The sequence below is a fragment of the Esox lucius genome, chromosome 14, assembly GCF_011004845.1.
Source record: "Esox lucius isolate fEsoLuc1 chromosome 14, fEsoLuc1.pri, whole genome shotgun sequence".
NCBI lineage: Eukaryota > Metazoa > Chordata > Actinopteri > Esociformes > Esocidae > Esox > Esox lucius.
Genome location: NC_047582.1, coordinates 5,259,897 through 5,275,185, shown reverse-complemented (window position 1 = coordinate 5,275,185; position 15,289 = coordinate 5,259,897). Strand labels below are relative to the sequence as shown.

The window sequence follows — 15,289 nt, the reverse complement described above, 5'->3', positions numbered from 1 at the left end:
TGAGTTATACAAATTTAACATACTGACTCATCTATGAAATAAGGTAGAGGGGGTTTTACATTTTGGTATGAAGATGACTGCAGTAAAGGCCTCACCAGGGAAGACACCCGGCATCTGGTGATGTATATGGGTTACATATTTTAGGCTGTCCTCAAATGCAACCAAATACAAGATTTAGATTTAGTCCCCTAAAATAAAGTGAAAGGTCTATGTATAGAAAGAGCTGTAATTCCTACACATTTCAGTTTATTGATGCAAACACCCTAATATTACAGCTAATAATGTGCACTTCAACATCTTAGTCACTGTGTAATTTCAAATCAAATGTACAGGAGTATAGAGCCATATAGTGTATAGTGTGCCACTGTCCAAATACTAATAAACTATAATAAACTACACTATTTTTACAGAAATGCTGATTAAGTTAGATAGAGGCAGCCCTGATACCATAACAGTGCATAATTTAGGACCTAAGTCATTTATAGGGAATATGGTGCCATTTCAGGCACAAATTCTTACTAAATGGTGCCACTAGCAAATCTGAAGCCTTAAGCATGTGCTAATGCTAGTTTCATTCCTCTCTCCTTCATTTCTCTTAAGGAAAACATACAATCACATTCTGTTCAACACATCACATGCATATTTAAAAGAGTTTGCTGAAAGCTTCCCCACAGATGCATCATAACATTGATATGACAAAATTAGTTTAAGATTCTGGAAAACTACAATTTATAAAACATTCCTGTACAATCCGCCGTTTGCTAGGATGGAAGATATTTCTAGGTATGTGCATATGGCCAGAAATTAGGAAATTATTTGTGTCTTTAAGACGCATGAAGTAAGGCAGGATGCTTTTAAATAGCGTTTGGTACTCTAGTCTACAACAATGTGGCTAAACCTTAACGTTGGGGAACAAACCTCAAAACATTCTAGAACATACAATTCTCTCAATGATAACCTTTCATTTGCTCTTAAGTTTAGGAGGGACACAAAAAAAAGTAGTAACTTTGTTCAACACAACACTAGCTGCTTTCCTCATTTAATTCAGATCCCAGAATGCATTGCTGCGTAATACCAGACATCCATTGCACCAAAACACTCAATTTCTCTCCCAGGTTTTCCACTTTAAGCTTTATATTACTTTTTATAAAGTAAACAACCAACAGAAAACAAAGTGGTAATTTTCTGCATAGATTCTATCTGAACATCCCTCTCACATCAAAGGGTGAAGGGTTTAATGTGTTTTTTTTTAACCTGATGCTGCATATGTTATCCATGAAACAGTCAAAAAAAATTACTCTGGATAATAAATAAGCCATATCTGAGTGTAAGCCAGTGAGATAAACAGTTAAGTTAAGTAGTAGTAGCCAGCCACACCAGAGTAGCCAGATCTAAACCCCAAAACGCCGAATGAATCCTTATCAAATCTCAAGTACCTACTGGTCTTCACTAACGATGCATATCAACCGATTAGCAACCTCATGGAGGTAAAATATTTAGCAATTGCTGAAAACCACAGACAACTCAGAAAATACTTTACCAAGAGAAAACAACCATGGAAATAATCCTGCTGCCCCCAGTAAGCTGCAGAGGGAGCTGTCCCAAAATCAAACGACTTGATATTCTAAAACATGGCTGCGGAAACCATGTTCCTGGAGAGTTAACATCCTGTCGGTTCGCTTCAACTCGAATTAAACACACTTGATTCTAATAATTAGCTGGAAGAAACTCTGAAACGGGTTAGCCCTAACTGGGTTACAGAGAAAAACCTACAAGATGGTAGATTTCCAGGAACAGGGTTGGGCAACCAAAAAGATTCTCTTTGCAGAATCTTTAAAATACAATGTGCATGTCCAGTGCTTGTACTTAATATTGTGTTTCACTGTGCCATGGAGTCTGACCCACTCAGTATAAGGTTCAGCCATAGAAATATATTATATTACACTAGAAATGACTGTCAGTCTTTACAGGTTTATGAAATCTTCCACTATAATATCATATTTTTCTATTGGTCTCTTACCTATCTGATAGTCTCCCACTGTTATATTGATACAGACCAACCAACCTACGATGGACAAAATGTGCCTACGATGGACAAAAATATCAAAACCCATTTTACTGTTATATCAAAACTCTTTACAGGAAGTAACATAGATTAGACATTGGCTGTTTTAAAGACCATCAAGCAATTACAGACTGACTGATCTATCATGGATAGTTTCCATGATACATTGCAGTTTCTGATCCATAGAACACAAAAAAGAGGAGTGAATTAAAGCGGCATGTTCAAGCACTGTGGTTGTGAGTTTTAGAAAAAAGAAAAGAAGCACCATTGGTTGAGTGGAGATAAATTTGCAAAAAAGAATGAAAGAGTTGTAAAAAAAAATGTTTTACAACTACCTAGCTAACTTAATTACTGATTCAGAGACAAAAGTACAAGGTCATTGAGTTAGTAAATCAATGCATTGCTATTTACTTGCTTTGCTACATGATTTTAATATTTTTTATGGAAATGTAACTCAAAAGCAGTTAGTTTCACATTCACACTAACCTTCTTAAGAGGTTCAGTTAACTTTTTCAAAGTTAATAATTTGATTTCCCTAAAGTGTAAAAATCTGAAGCAGTGTGAAGAAAACAAAATCAAAAAGTGATCCATTTAAGCTTATCCCTGGAAAGGCAATATCCAGAGATGACAGAAAGGTAATCATTCATCAGGCCCAGCAGCCTATTAAATGAAACTAAAGCTTATGTTGTTTAAGACTGTTAGCTGCAGATGCTTCTGACCTCTTGCTTGTTGGCAGAGATGAAGGGAGGTAGAAAACATGCAACGCCACATACAAAAAACCAAGAAAAAAAATACAGTGTACAAAATGAAATCATGAACTCTACACGGCATCAGTGGACCATAACCTGGTCAGTTGATCCTACACTGTACATAAATAAGGTTGTTTGGCTTTAGTGGCTCTGTTAGTAACTAGCCTACTGACACAGTGGTGGGGGGGGGTCTCTTCAATACGCAACTGGGCATATGCTTGTCCTACTGTTTGTTTGGTGTCTGTGTAAATCATCTGACGTTTGTTTGTTTCCATGTTGTAATGGAGGTGAAGCAAGCCCAACCACAGGCTGAGTTTTTTGGGTTGTTCCACAAAATGAGTACCCTTCGATATCTTTAATTGAAGTTGTGCACCAATAATGCATTAAAACGGGTGTTGTCGTATATTAAGAATAAACTGCCAAAATTCAGTAGTAAAGATTTTAACCCACAATTTCTTAACGTTTACCTGATTGTAAAGTCTTATGTTGCTTTGACAAAGTCATTTTTGAAGATCAATATGTATTTCATGTAACTAGCAATACAGTTACTTAAGTCACTTATTTTTGCATCAACACTGTTACATCAATAAAACACTTATGGTGAAACTATTATTTTTTATGTATTTCATTTCTAATACCTTCAACCAGAGTAAAAGCAGGTAAACTAGTTGTTCCCTTTTGGCCATTTATGTTTTTTTATGTGGTAGTGAACAAAGTGGGTTGAGTATAGTAGGTCAACCCTGTTACCTAAAGATAAAGAATTTTTATGAAACAAAAAACTGTCCCTCCAATTTAAACATAACAAGCCTACCTGTCACAGGGGGTTTATGGCTGATTCAGGATGAAATCAACCTGTGGTGATCAACCATGTGGCATTCAACCCTGTGGCTTTATTTGGCACTTAATAGGCACTTACTAGTCATTTTTAAATGTAACATGTGCACATTATAACAGAACGGTAAGAACTTTGACCAAGTTACGCGTCTCAAAAGGCACCGAATTGGTGGAACAACCTATCCGAGTATTGTTACATGTGATAGGCCTAGGTGTCAGTATCGGTACATGTGATAAGTGGAGACCCAGGAAGAGGCAAAGGCCCACTTGGGAAACCTGTCTAGCATGTTATTTAGCTGAACAGTCCTCTGATCCTCTCCAAAGAAGTAGTGAGCTGAGAAGGCTACGGAGATCATCCCCAGTGGGCCTTTTTGGCCCTGCTCTCTGGGTGGCTGGAAAAGGGGAAATGCATTTACACATTAAACACACAATCGCATGGACAATATGCAGTACACAAAAACTGACATTCCTCATGATTCTTACGAGCACAGACGGTGTTGGGAAATTAACAAATGTGTGGAATTAACAGTTTAACCCAATAGGCAGAACTGGTCCAAAATGAGATTATCATGAAGTTCTTCCAAACAGCTTTGTTTGCTTGAACGCCCAAAATGAATATTCAGTACCTGTATTTCGAACCAGAAGTTCCATACAGGGGCATCCAGGCCATGGGAGTAGAATATGAAGTACTCTCCAGCCAGGTCAAGTTTCGGGGTTCCATCCCCAAATGACCAGCTGGACAGAGTGGCGTCTTGGTGGGGTTTGAGATAGAGGGACATGTGGCTGGGACCTGTAGGTTACACACATACAGTTCTATATTCAGATAGGCACAACTACACTGTCAGAAAAAACACTAATCTTGCAGAGCAATCCATCTAAATCCCATTGTTGTCTCGCCTGCTTCAAGGTCTAGAATGTTTTAGAAGCCAAAACTGATTGACTTGACCACTGGTTTTCAGCTGCTATGTTTTATTGGACATTATATTTGTAGTACACTACCCACACATGACAGTTTGAGGTACACATTCTGTTCATTCATTTTCAGACTGGATAGGAAACACAAACTTTGCTCCCAAGATTTGTTTAATTGAATTAATGCTTTTCTCACTAAGGCACTATTAATAAAACATCCATTACAGTGTAATGAGCACAGCAGTATTTCATTTTTGCAAATGAGTAAACAACTCTGCAATAGATGCAAAACTTAAATTATAACAAACAAAATGATAAAACAAATGTGGTCACCCCTGATCAACTACTCCCATGAAAGTGAATCTGTCAAGAACTTAAAACACCTCTTTGGACAATTAATTAGCAATCTGTCCTTATTCATGCATCCAAAAGGTCATTTCTGCTCATTGCTATTTGCAAGAAGAGATTAAGCAAGGGGAGGGGAAGCGGGGTTCAGATGCTCGGTGGTGGAGTAGCTCAAAGGGGAATACAAAGGACTTTTGTTTTAGATTCAATTTGTTCCACAATTATTGACCATGTTGTTGATCCTGACCTTTCCATGAGTAAAGCTGGGCAGTGGGTCTGGCCTAATCTCAGTAGATCAATGTGGCATTGATATTCAATAATGACAACGCTATACCGCAATGTGTAAAATATTTTTATATTGCTTTTTTGTTTACAGTGATTTGTTAGCTTGGTGTATTTTATTTTTATTGTCTGTATATGTAGCATTAGCAAATATGTTAATGACAAAATGGAAAAAGGTAAAATAAAGTATTTCCCTTTCGGATATTCATGCTCTTGACTGACATTCTATGTACATTCGTAATCTTTGGTAAAATAATTTTTGGAAAAAATAATACAGCCAACTTTGTGATGCTGTTTACTTGGATTTTATGGTACATACTTTAATTGTAGTGTAGTGTTTGGCAGACACCCGCTTCACTACACCAAGTCCCTCACGGAGACATGCCACTCCAATGGCCATCCAGGCCAATCCCCACTTCTGACAACAATGTAGCGTTTAGCAGGCAGGGGTCCTGAATGATACGGAGGTGTCCTCACGATCTGGCTTATCATTTGCGTGATATTTATAAGGCTGCATAATGTGCAGAAACTCAAATCGCATACATGCATACTATATAGTATGCCAGATTAGTATGCGAGAAGATATACCCCAAACCATAGAACACTAAAAATACTATGCCAAAGGTTCCTGGATGGTCTAGTATTTCCAGGGTTGCCGTATCCACGGTTTTTACCCCAAATTTGGCTACTTTCCAAACAATGTCCCAGGTGAAAATTAATTGGTTGCGTGTGGTGGTTTTTGGGCCATTTCAAAACTTGTACAATTTCTGTCTTTATATGCTATATTGTGTGTTTCAGGGCTGTTATCACAGTCAGATGTCAGCTACCATAGGGTCCACTGCTTCACATGCAGTATATACACACTTACATTTTGTTCCGGGGGGAGGGGGCACTTGTAAAATACTCAATATTGGGCTGGTTTTCAGGCATTTTGGGCTGATTATGAGCAGTTGTTGGTCTGGAAATGTTTACTTGACCTGGCAACACTGAGTATTTCTGGTGGACTTAGGAAGTATGCATCCATGCATGCTTTTTGAGGATTTTTTTTGATTAGATTCAACTTTATTGTCATTGAACAAGTACAAGTACAGTACAACTAAATGCAGTTAGCCTCTAGCCAGAAATGCAAACAGAAGAGGGCAGTAAATGTACAAGTATTAAGTAGTGTTTGTTACAAGTGGAATGTATAGATGTGCAATGAAGGCAAATACAGTACAAATGGCAATTGTAAATGTGCAATGAATGCAAATAGGGGAGGGCAGAACATTTACAAGTATTTGGTAATATAGACCACAACCCCTTGTGCAGTAAAAGATGGGTTTCCACGATTCTTTTCTCTTGTCACTTGATGAAAAAGTCAGATAACGACACCAATGTTGATGTCATTCACAAATGAAAGAAAAACAAACGTTGTTGTACCATGAAATGAAATTGCTTTGTCAGTGTGAAGTTAGTATTCAGTCTCACTAGCAATTGCTCAATTCTTATGACTAGTAAGATACTATGAGTAGTAAGATACTAGTAGGCTTACTTCAGGCCGTATCCGCCGTATGCACGAACCATGTCCCAAGCTATTAAAACGGACAGTGGCAAAAGCCATACAGCCATGCTATTTGTGGTGGAAGTTGGTGAATACAAACGTTTTATTTCTGATGACAAATTAGTTGTTTCTGCTTTTATCTTTAGCATACTGGCCACACACATAACTCATCACCACAGCCTCAGCATCATACTGTAGCCAGGCTCTTGAAACACTTATTTCCAAACCTCAAATTCTCACAAAATGTGACGCTAGAAATGTGTCTTTTATGTACTGCAATAATGTCATCCCTTTAAATCAGTCTCTCGTCCTTGTCAACTTAAATTTTTTTGACAATACTTATTTAACATTATTCCTTAGTAACCTAACTCCTCCCCCTCAATTAATAATTATTTAAAAAACTGTTAATGAATCGCCTCCCAGATTTATAACACAGTCCCTCTCCAAACCTAATGAGTAAAAGCAAATTAACAACAATAATATAAAAAATCTGATTTTCTTTATATTACAAAGTTGGGACACTGTACAAATTGTGAATAAAAAAGGAATGGAATAATTTACAAATCTCATAAACGTATATTTAATTCACAATAGAATATAGATAACATATCGAATGTTGAAAGTGAGACATTTTGTAATGTCATGCCAAATATTGGCTCATTTTGGATTCCATGAGAGCTACACATCCCAAAAAAGTTGGGACAGGTAGCAATAAGAAGCCGGAAAAGTTAAATGAACAGATAAGGAACAGCTGGAGGACCAATTTGCAACTTATTATGTCAATTGGCAACATGATTGCCTCTCAGAGCGGCAGTGTCTCTCAGAAGTCAAGAATGCTGCGGCGAAAAATTGTGGAGCAATATCAGAAAGGAGTTTCTCAGAGAAAAATTGCAAAGAGTTTGAAGTTATCATCATCTACAGTGCATAATATCATCCAAAGATTCAGAGAATCTGAAACAATCTCTGTGCGTAAGGGTCAAGGCCGGAAAGCCATACTGGATGCCCGTGATCTTCGTGCCCTCAGACAGCACTGCATCACATACAGGAATGATACAGTAATGGAAATCACAACATGGGCTCAGGAATACTTCCAGAAAACATTGTCGGTGAACACAATCCACCGTGCCATTCGCCGTTGCCGGCTAAAACTCTATAGGTCAAAAAAGAAGCCGTATCTAAACAGGATCCAGAAGCGCAGGCGTTATCTCTGGGCCAAGGATTATTTAAAATGGACTGTGGCAAAGTGGAAAAGTGTTCTGTGGTCAGACGATTCAAAATTTGAAGTTCATTTTGGAAAACTGGGACGCCATGTCATCCGGACTAAAGAGGACAAGGACAACCCAAGTTGTTATCAGCGCTCAGTTCAGAAGCCTGCATCTCTGATGGTATGGGGTTGCATGAGTGCGTGTGGCATGGGCAGACTACACATCTGGAAAGGCACCATCAATGCTGACAGTTATATCCTAGTTCTAGAACAACATATGCTCCCATCCAGACGTCGTCTCTTTCAGGGAAGACCTTGCATTTTACAACATGAAAATGCCAGGCCACATACTGCATCAATTACAATGTCATGGCTGCATAGAAGAAGGATCCAGGTACTGAAATGGCCAGCCTGCAGTCCAGATCTTTCACCCATAGAAAACATTTGGCGCATCATAAAGAGGAAGGTGCGACAAAGAAGACCTAAGACAGTTGAGCAACTAGAAGCCTGTATTAGACAAGAATGGGACAACATTCCTATTCATAAACATGAGCAACTTGTCTCCTCAGTCCCCAGACATTTGCAGTCTGTTATAAAAAGAAGAGGGGATGCCACACAGTGGTAAACATGGCCTTGTCCCAACATGGCCTTGTCCCAACTTGATGTGTTGATGCCATGAAATTTTAAATCAACTTATTTTTCCCTTAAAGTGATCAATTTTCTCAGTTTGAACATTTGATATGTCATCTATGTTGTATTCTGAACAAAATATAGAAATTTGAAACTTCCACATCATTGCATTCTGTTTTTATTCACAATTGTACAGTGTCCCAACTTTTTTGGAATCGGGTTTGTAGAACTTAAGCGCCAACCATTTCTCAAATGTGCTCCACCTTATAATATTATTTACCTTAAATAATGTATTATTTAATCAGTAATTTGTTTAATTTATATTTTACCCCACATAGTGTTTACTTTGAAAATAAACAATACACAGAACCCATCGCAGGCTTTTATTTTGAAGGTAAAACACGAAAATCTGAAGTCTTATTGTTGCAGCAGAATGTATATAACGTTTCACTGCAGACTTTTAGTTTGAAGGCAAAATACGAAAACCGAAGGTCTAATGGCTGCAGCCGAATCTCTAACGTTTACCTGCATGACGTTAATCCATTGTGGTTATCGAGATTTTTGTGGCTCAGACGACGGTTACCTACGTGACAGCCACTGACAGTTCAACACAAACGTGCGCATACACAGACAGTTACTGTTCTCTGACCTCACTGGATAGTTTGATACTCTGAACATGCAGGACTTTGTTGCTCTGCTCTGATGCTTGTGCGATAGTACTGTGCGCGATTCATTTAATCTTTTCTTGCTCTGCTCTTTCATTTTTTTTCTGCCCGCAGGCTGTCTCTGGATATTTTATTTCATTTCTCCAGTGTTGTTGTGGTTCTGCGCAGCTAGCATTAGCATACTCATTGAACTCTGCGCTGTGTTGTGTCTAATGACGTTTGATCAACTTGCTTGGGTTAACCCTTATGCCACCCTCGGGACATTTTTGTCCTCGAAGGTGTCAAGAGGGTAGTAAATTTGAGGAGGGCACAAAGGTTAAATTCGTTTTTTTCCTTTCCTCTTTTTACAATTTAGCAGAGCTTGCACTCTACTCGGTCTTGCTGCTCTACCAAAAACCAATGTTCTATACTTATGCATCCAGAGGCGACACAACCATCGAGTTTCCCTTAATGTTTCCATTATATCGGCATATTTCTGAGTACGAGTACATGAGCCCAGTATCGGCCCGATACCAGTATCCGTGCAACCCTTCTTTTGCCAACCTTAACCAAAAATAACCTTATTTTGATAGATTTTACACCCTTTGTTACTCTAAAAAGATGATGTTTTGGGGAGTATGCGGAGACGTTTTATGACAAGGTAGTAAGTCCCTATCGGTCCCAATACTGGCATACTACATAACTATATACTAAGAAGTACGTACTTGTAGTACTTAATATGCGTTTTGAGATTCGGCGCTAAGTAGAAAGCTTGCAGAAAATGTTGTGAAGCTACGCAATTACTCAGAACGCATTGATTCTCACAGATGTTGCATGCTGCTTTTTATAAAATGGAGAGAATCATACCTCGGCAGGCGACCAATTATCAATTATTGGCTAGCTAGCAGGGTAGCTTGCTAACATAACCATATGGTTTTTAGACTTCATAGATTCCATCATTCTATCAGTCTCATTTCTCATGAAAACTCAAGTTACGATAATATGTACTATTAATGTTGTAGTTAGTGAATTAAAAACATATATGTTGACATTTTTATAAGAAAATGTTTGCTATAAGAGCAAAAAAAATTCACCGTTCGCTACTACTTCCACGCAAACAGTTTGAGGCATACGTTGGATAATTCCAATGCATACACAAGACCAAATATTCTACAACTGCTTCTACATTGCAATTGCAGCAAGCCAATCGCAGCGTTCCATTTGAAATGTATTAACTTCTGGTGTATCGCAGCGCATTGACAATGTAGATCTGATCAGGCTTTCAGCACACTGTTGATTGTGGACTGTTCAATGGCTGTGTGGAGCTACTGAACAGTGGTGAGAAAAAGAGACAGCTTTCCTGTGATAATTTCTGAACTAATGGACAGAAGCTCTTTATTTGTGCAATCCCACACTTTCCTCAGCTGGTTGATCCCACAGATGAAGAAGGTCCTGGGCTGACATGGTTACATGTGATCTGTGGTTGTGGGGCCGGTTGTGTGGTTGTTCTCTGCCATAAACCAATGGCTTATGGCAGAGAAAATAACATTCAATTCTCTGGCAGCAGATCTGGGGGACATTCATGTAGTCAGCATGCCACTTGCAATAGAGACAACTGTGAAGTTGTGTCCTGTGACAAAAGTGCTCATTTTAGTGTGGTATTTTATTGTCCCCAGCACAATGTGAAATGATCATGCAGTTTAATTAGCTTTTTTATATGCCACACCTTTTAAATACATTTATTATTTTGGCAAAGGAGTAATGCTCACTTACAGGAATGTAAACACCAGAAAAGGAACCAGGCAAGACTAGTTCAGCCGGCCCCACTATTAAAAGTGATGAATGTTGTTGCCCGCACTGGATTAATGTCTTCAGCCACTACACCACAGAACTGCACGCTTATCTAGTGTCGGTATAGTGTTTTGACATTAGATAATTCTGTCACCCATTAACATCAGGCAAAGTTTGAATATTTCGCCAGACACCATTAAGCATAGGGTTAAACTGACAAACGTTTAATATTAAGATTACCTCCACCACAAATAGCATCTATGAAATGTATGGCTTTTGCAACTGGCCATTTTAACAGCTTATTTGCCATGCGTTAATGACATTGATACAATAACTATCAGTTATAGGTGACGATAACTGACTTTTTCATCAAGTGAAAAGACAAGAGAATCGTGTAGCCAGTGAAGTTTTTGTCTATCCTGAACAAATCCTAATATCCACCAGAACTGTTTTATTTTAGGCTTCCTATAACATACAGTGGGGAGAACAAGAATTTGATAACCTGCAAAATCAGCAGTGTTTCCCAATTACAAAGCATGTAATTTTTTATTATAGGTACTCTTCAACTGTGAGTGATGGAATCTAAAACAAAAATCCCGAAAATCACATTGGAAGATTTTTAAGATTCCATCACAGTTGAAGTGTACCTATGATAAAAATTACAGACCTCTATATGCTTTGCAAGTAGGAAAACCTGCAAAATCGGCAGTGTATCAAATACTTGTTCTTCCCACTGTAGCCACTGAAGATTGTAGCCAGTGACGTTTTTGTCTGTCCTGAACAAATCCTAAAGCATAATATGTTGTGACTGTGACAGAAGTCAAACGTGGGACCTGTTGTTCCGTAGTCCGCGTCTCTAACCACTACGCTATTTAACAAGGGATAGTCGGTCAGTCAGGCTCTCAGTTAGTCAGGCACTCAGTCAGACAGTAAGAGACATTCACTCTTCTAGGCCGGCTCTGCTTACGCGGTCTGGCAATAATTTGCGCATAAAATTTGAGCGTAAGGAAACTCTGGGCAATGTGTGTTATCATTTCAGCACATGAAACATGGGACCAAAACTGTACATATTGCATTTATATTTTTGTTCTGAGTAGTTATTAACATTGCAGAAAATAGTAGAAAGAATGCGTGAAAAACTAGATGTGTTGTTGACAAGTGTGCTCTATAAAGAAAGTTGGCTTACACTGATATTTTGATGAATCAAGGCTTGATTAGTCAATTCCCAATGTGTTAACATTTCACTGTGTTGCAATTATTCACTAATTTAGACCAAATTCCCACACATTTCCAGCTACATTATTATCTCTAACAACTCTAATAATCATAAAATCTTGTTTAGTGTGATAAACAAGGCTTTACATCCGGTTGCTACTGCTTTTCCTGAGGTGACTTCTGAGACTTCCTGTCTTTCTTCACTGGCAAGATAGATGCCATAAGATCTTGCATCTTACCTCCAGATCACGACCCCTCTGATTTAGCCACACGTTCTGCTCTTTTTAACCAGTTTGAACCTGTATCTCTTTTACATGTGATAGTCTCACACATGAAGCCTACTACCTGCCCCCAGGACACAGTTCCCTCACGCCTTTTTAAAGTGCTGGACACTATTGGTCCCAGTATATTGTCCATAATAAATAGCTGCCTCATCAATGGCACTGTACCGTCATGTTTTAAACATGCAGTGGTCCAACCCCTAATTAAAAAACCTAATATTGATTTAACTGTCCTTAATAATTTCCCTCACCTTTCAAAATTGCCATTCCTATCAAAAGTTCTAGAGAAAGTAATTTTTCCCCAGCTTTCCTCCTTTTTAAATTAAAATCATTCCGGATAAATTCCAGTCAGGTTTTAGGGCACGCCATAGCACTGAATCAGCTCTTCTTAAAGTGTTAAATTATTTATTGTTGTTTAGGGACAATGGAAACTGTGCTACTTTAATGCTTCTTGATCTTAGTGGTGCTTTTGACACGATTGATCATTCCATCCTTCTAGACCATCTTAAACTAGAATTTACTTCACATTTGAGAGACAGGACCTTTTCTGTAAATATCTTCTACATCAATCACCTGTGGGGTACATCAAGGCTTCTTGATATATGTTGATATATCTTATTCTCCTTATATATGCTTCCCCTTGGGTTCCATCTTTCAGAAATATAACATATCTTACCATTGTTATGCTGATGACACTCAGTTGTACCTTCCCCTGAAAATGTATGAAAATAAATCCCTGAAATCACTCTCTGATTGTCTTAAAGACATTAAATACTGGCTAGCTAAAAACTTTAATTAAATAATACAAAAACAGAAGTTATTGTATTTGGCTCCACAGATTCCACCAAGGTTATTGTTAATAACTTAGGGCCCCTATCCAACAATGTACATAGCTATGCAAAAAAATCATAATCATTTTTGATTCAAATCTCAATTTCGATAAACAAGCGAATGCTGTTGTCAGAGGCAGCTTTTTCCAACTCCGGGCCATTGCCAAATTGAAAACCATTCTTTCTTTTAAGGATTTAGAGACAGTTATTTGTGCATTCATTTCAACCCGTCTGGACTATTGTAACACTTTGTATATGGGAATCTGTCAGTCTACCTTGTACCACCTTCAACTTGTTCAAAATGCAGCTGCTAGGTTTTTAGCTGGTACAAAAAAAAAGAGAGAAAGCATCACTCCTGTACTGGCCTCTCTCCACTGGCTACCTGTTAAATATAGGATTAACTTTTATTTGTGTTTAATGCCCTACATGGATCAGCAACCTTCTATATTTCAGACCTCCTTAGCCAGCACTCTTCCTCAAGGACCCTTAGGTCTCTGACCTCCTTAGCCAGCACTCTTCCTCAAGGACCCTTAGGTCGTCCAACAAACTGCTTGGGTGCGTTCCACGGTCACGTTTGAAGTATAAAGGGGATAATGCCATTTCTGTTGCTGCTCCAAAGTTGTGGAACAGCCTACCTTTATATATTAGGTCCTCTACTAGTAGCAACATTTTAAAATCCCACCTTAAGACCTATCGTTTTTCTTGAGTCTGCAAATGGGTAGGAAGTTCTGTTTATGTTTGTCATGTCCTATAAATATGTTTAGTTGGCTATATATTTTGACTGTACAGCACTTTGGTCGACATAAGTTGTTTTTAAATGTGCTTTATGAATACATTTGACTTTAACTTACATTTCACCACTGGCATTCCAGACTATGGAAGCTTGGTCCTGGACAAAGCCCCACACACTCACATACACTGGACCATAAGTTAATCCAAAGCACATGAATGGACAAACGTAGGTCTGTAGTAACAAATGAGGGCAAAGTACAGAGGACCAGAGGCTACAGGGACATCTTACCTTTGACTTCGAAAGTCATCTTAACTGTTCCCCATTTTGTCTCTTCTTTAGAAAGGAGCTGAAACTTCACAGGAGACTTGGGAAAGACCTCAGGGGCGGGGAGGTACCAGTTCTTCCTGTAAACAAGGACATGGTTTTTTGAACCACTCAGAACAGACATAGTGTTTATGTAGAAATGCATGTTAGGTGCATTATTCAGTAAAACATGCATTTTCTATTAACAGGAATATAATTTTAGCAATGAACCCCTTATATAGCCCTTATATATTATCAATAAGTATTTGTCTGCTCATGAGTAACATCACTTCAAACAAGAGAAAAAATATCATAGACATAACTGAAAAATAATCATGTCAAATATGTTATGTGACTCACTTGGCAAGGAAATTAATGGGTAGGAACCAGGGAAAGCCACAGAAAGGCCTGTCATCATGACAACTCGTCCTGATAGTGTCATTGATCTCTGGTATGAGAGGTGTGATATGTTGCATGCCAGTGTAGTCAAAGCTGTTGATCCACAGCCCAGAGTCTTTGCTCTCCACCTGACCATCCAGACCATGGAACGTTCGGGTGGTGTGCTGGAAGGAGGGGGTGCATTTAAAGAAATGTGTGTTTAGCAGAACAAGGCCGAGGAACTTTCAACAATGTCACTCAGTTCTGCACAGGAAATAACTATGTATTTGTTCTTAAGACCCGGCTACATTGGCAACAGGCCGAGGGAAGACCGTCAGAAATAATCAGAAATTCAGTAAAAAAAAAAAAAAAAGGAGTAAATCTGTTCCCAAGTGTTCCCATACTTTAATAGCTAGCTAACTACCTAACTATCCTGCTTGATACTTTTTATTACTAACTCATTAAACCTACACTCCTTGTCGCTTAGTATAACTATGTTCAATGAGCAACACATAGCCTCTTCAGTCAACCATCAACACATTCAGAAAATCAC

At 38.4% G+C, this 15,289-nt stretch overlaps 1 protein-coding gene across 1 annotated transcript in view; it reads right to left on the bottom strand.

Moving 5' to 3' along the window:
• Positions 1–2,097: 2,097 nt before the first annotated feature.
• Positions 2,098–15,289, bottom strand: part of LOC105023547 (endoplasmic reticulum metallopeptidase 1) — a 44,483-nt gene continuing 31,291 nt past the window's right edge. Inside the window, exons 13-16 of the mRNA XM_010892843.3 lie at positions 14,719–14,921; positions 14,344–14,459; positions 4,275–4,438; positions 2,098–4,040 (exon numbers count right to left, since the gene is read on the bottom strand). Coding sequence (XP_010891145.2) covers positions 3,864–4,040; positions 4,275–4,438; positions 14,344–14,459; positions 14,719–14,921 — 660 coding nt within the window. The 3' untranslated portion in view covers positions 2,098–3,863. The remainder of the gene's footprint in view (positions 4,041–4,274; positions 4,439–14,343; positions 14,460–14,718; positions 14,922–15,289) is intronic.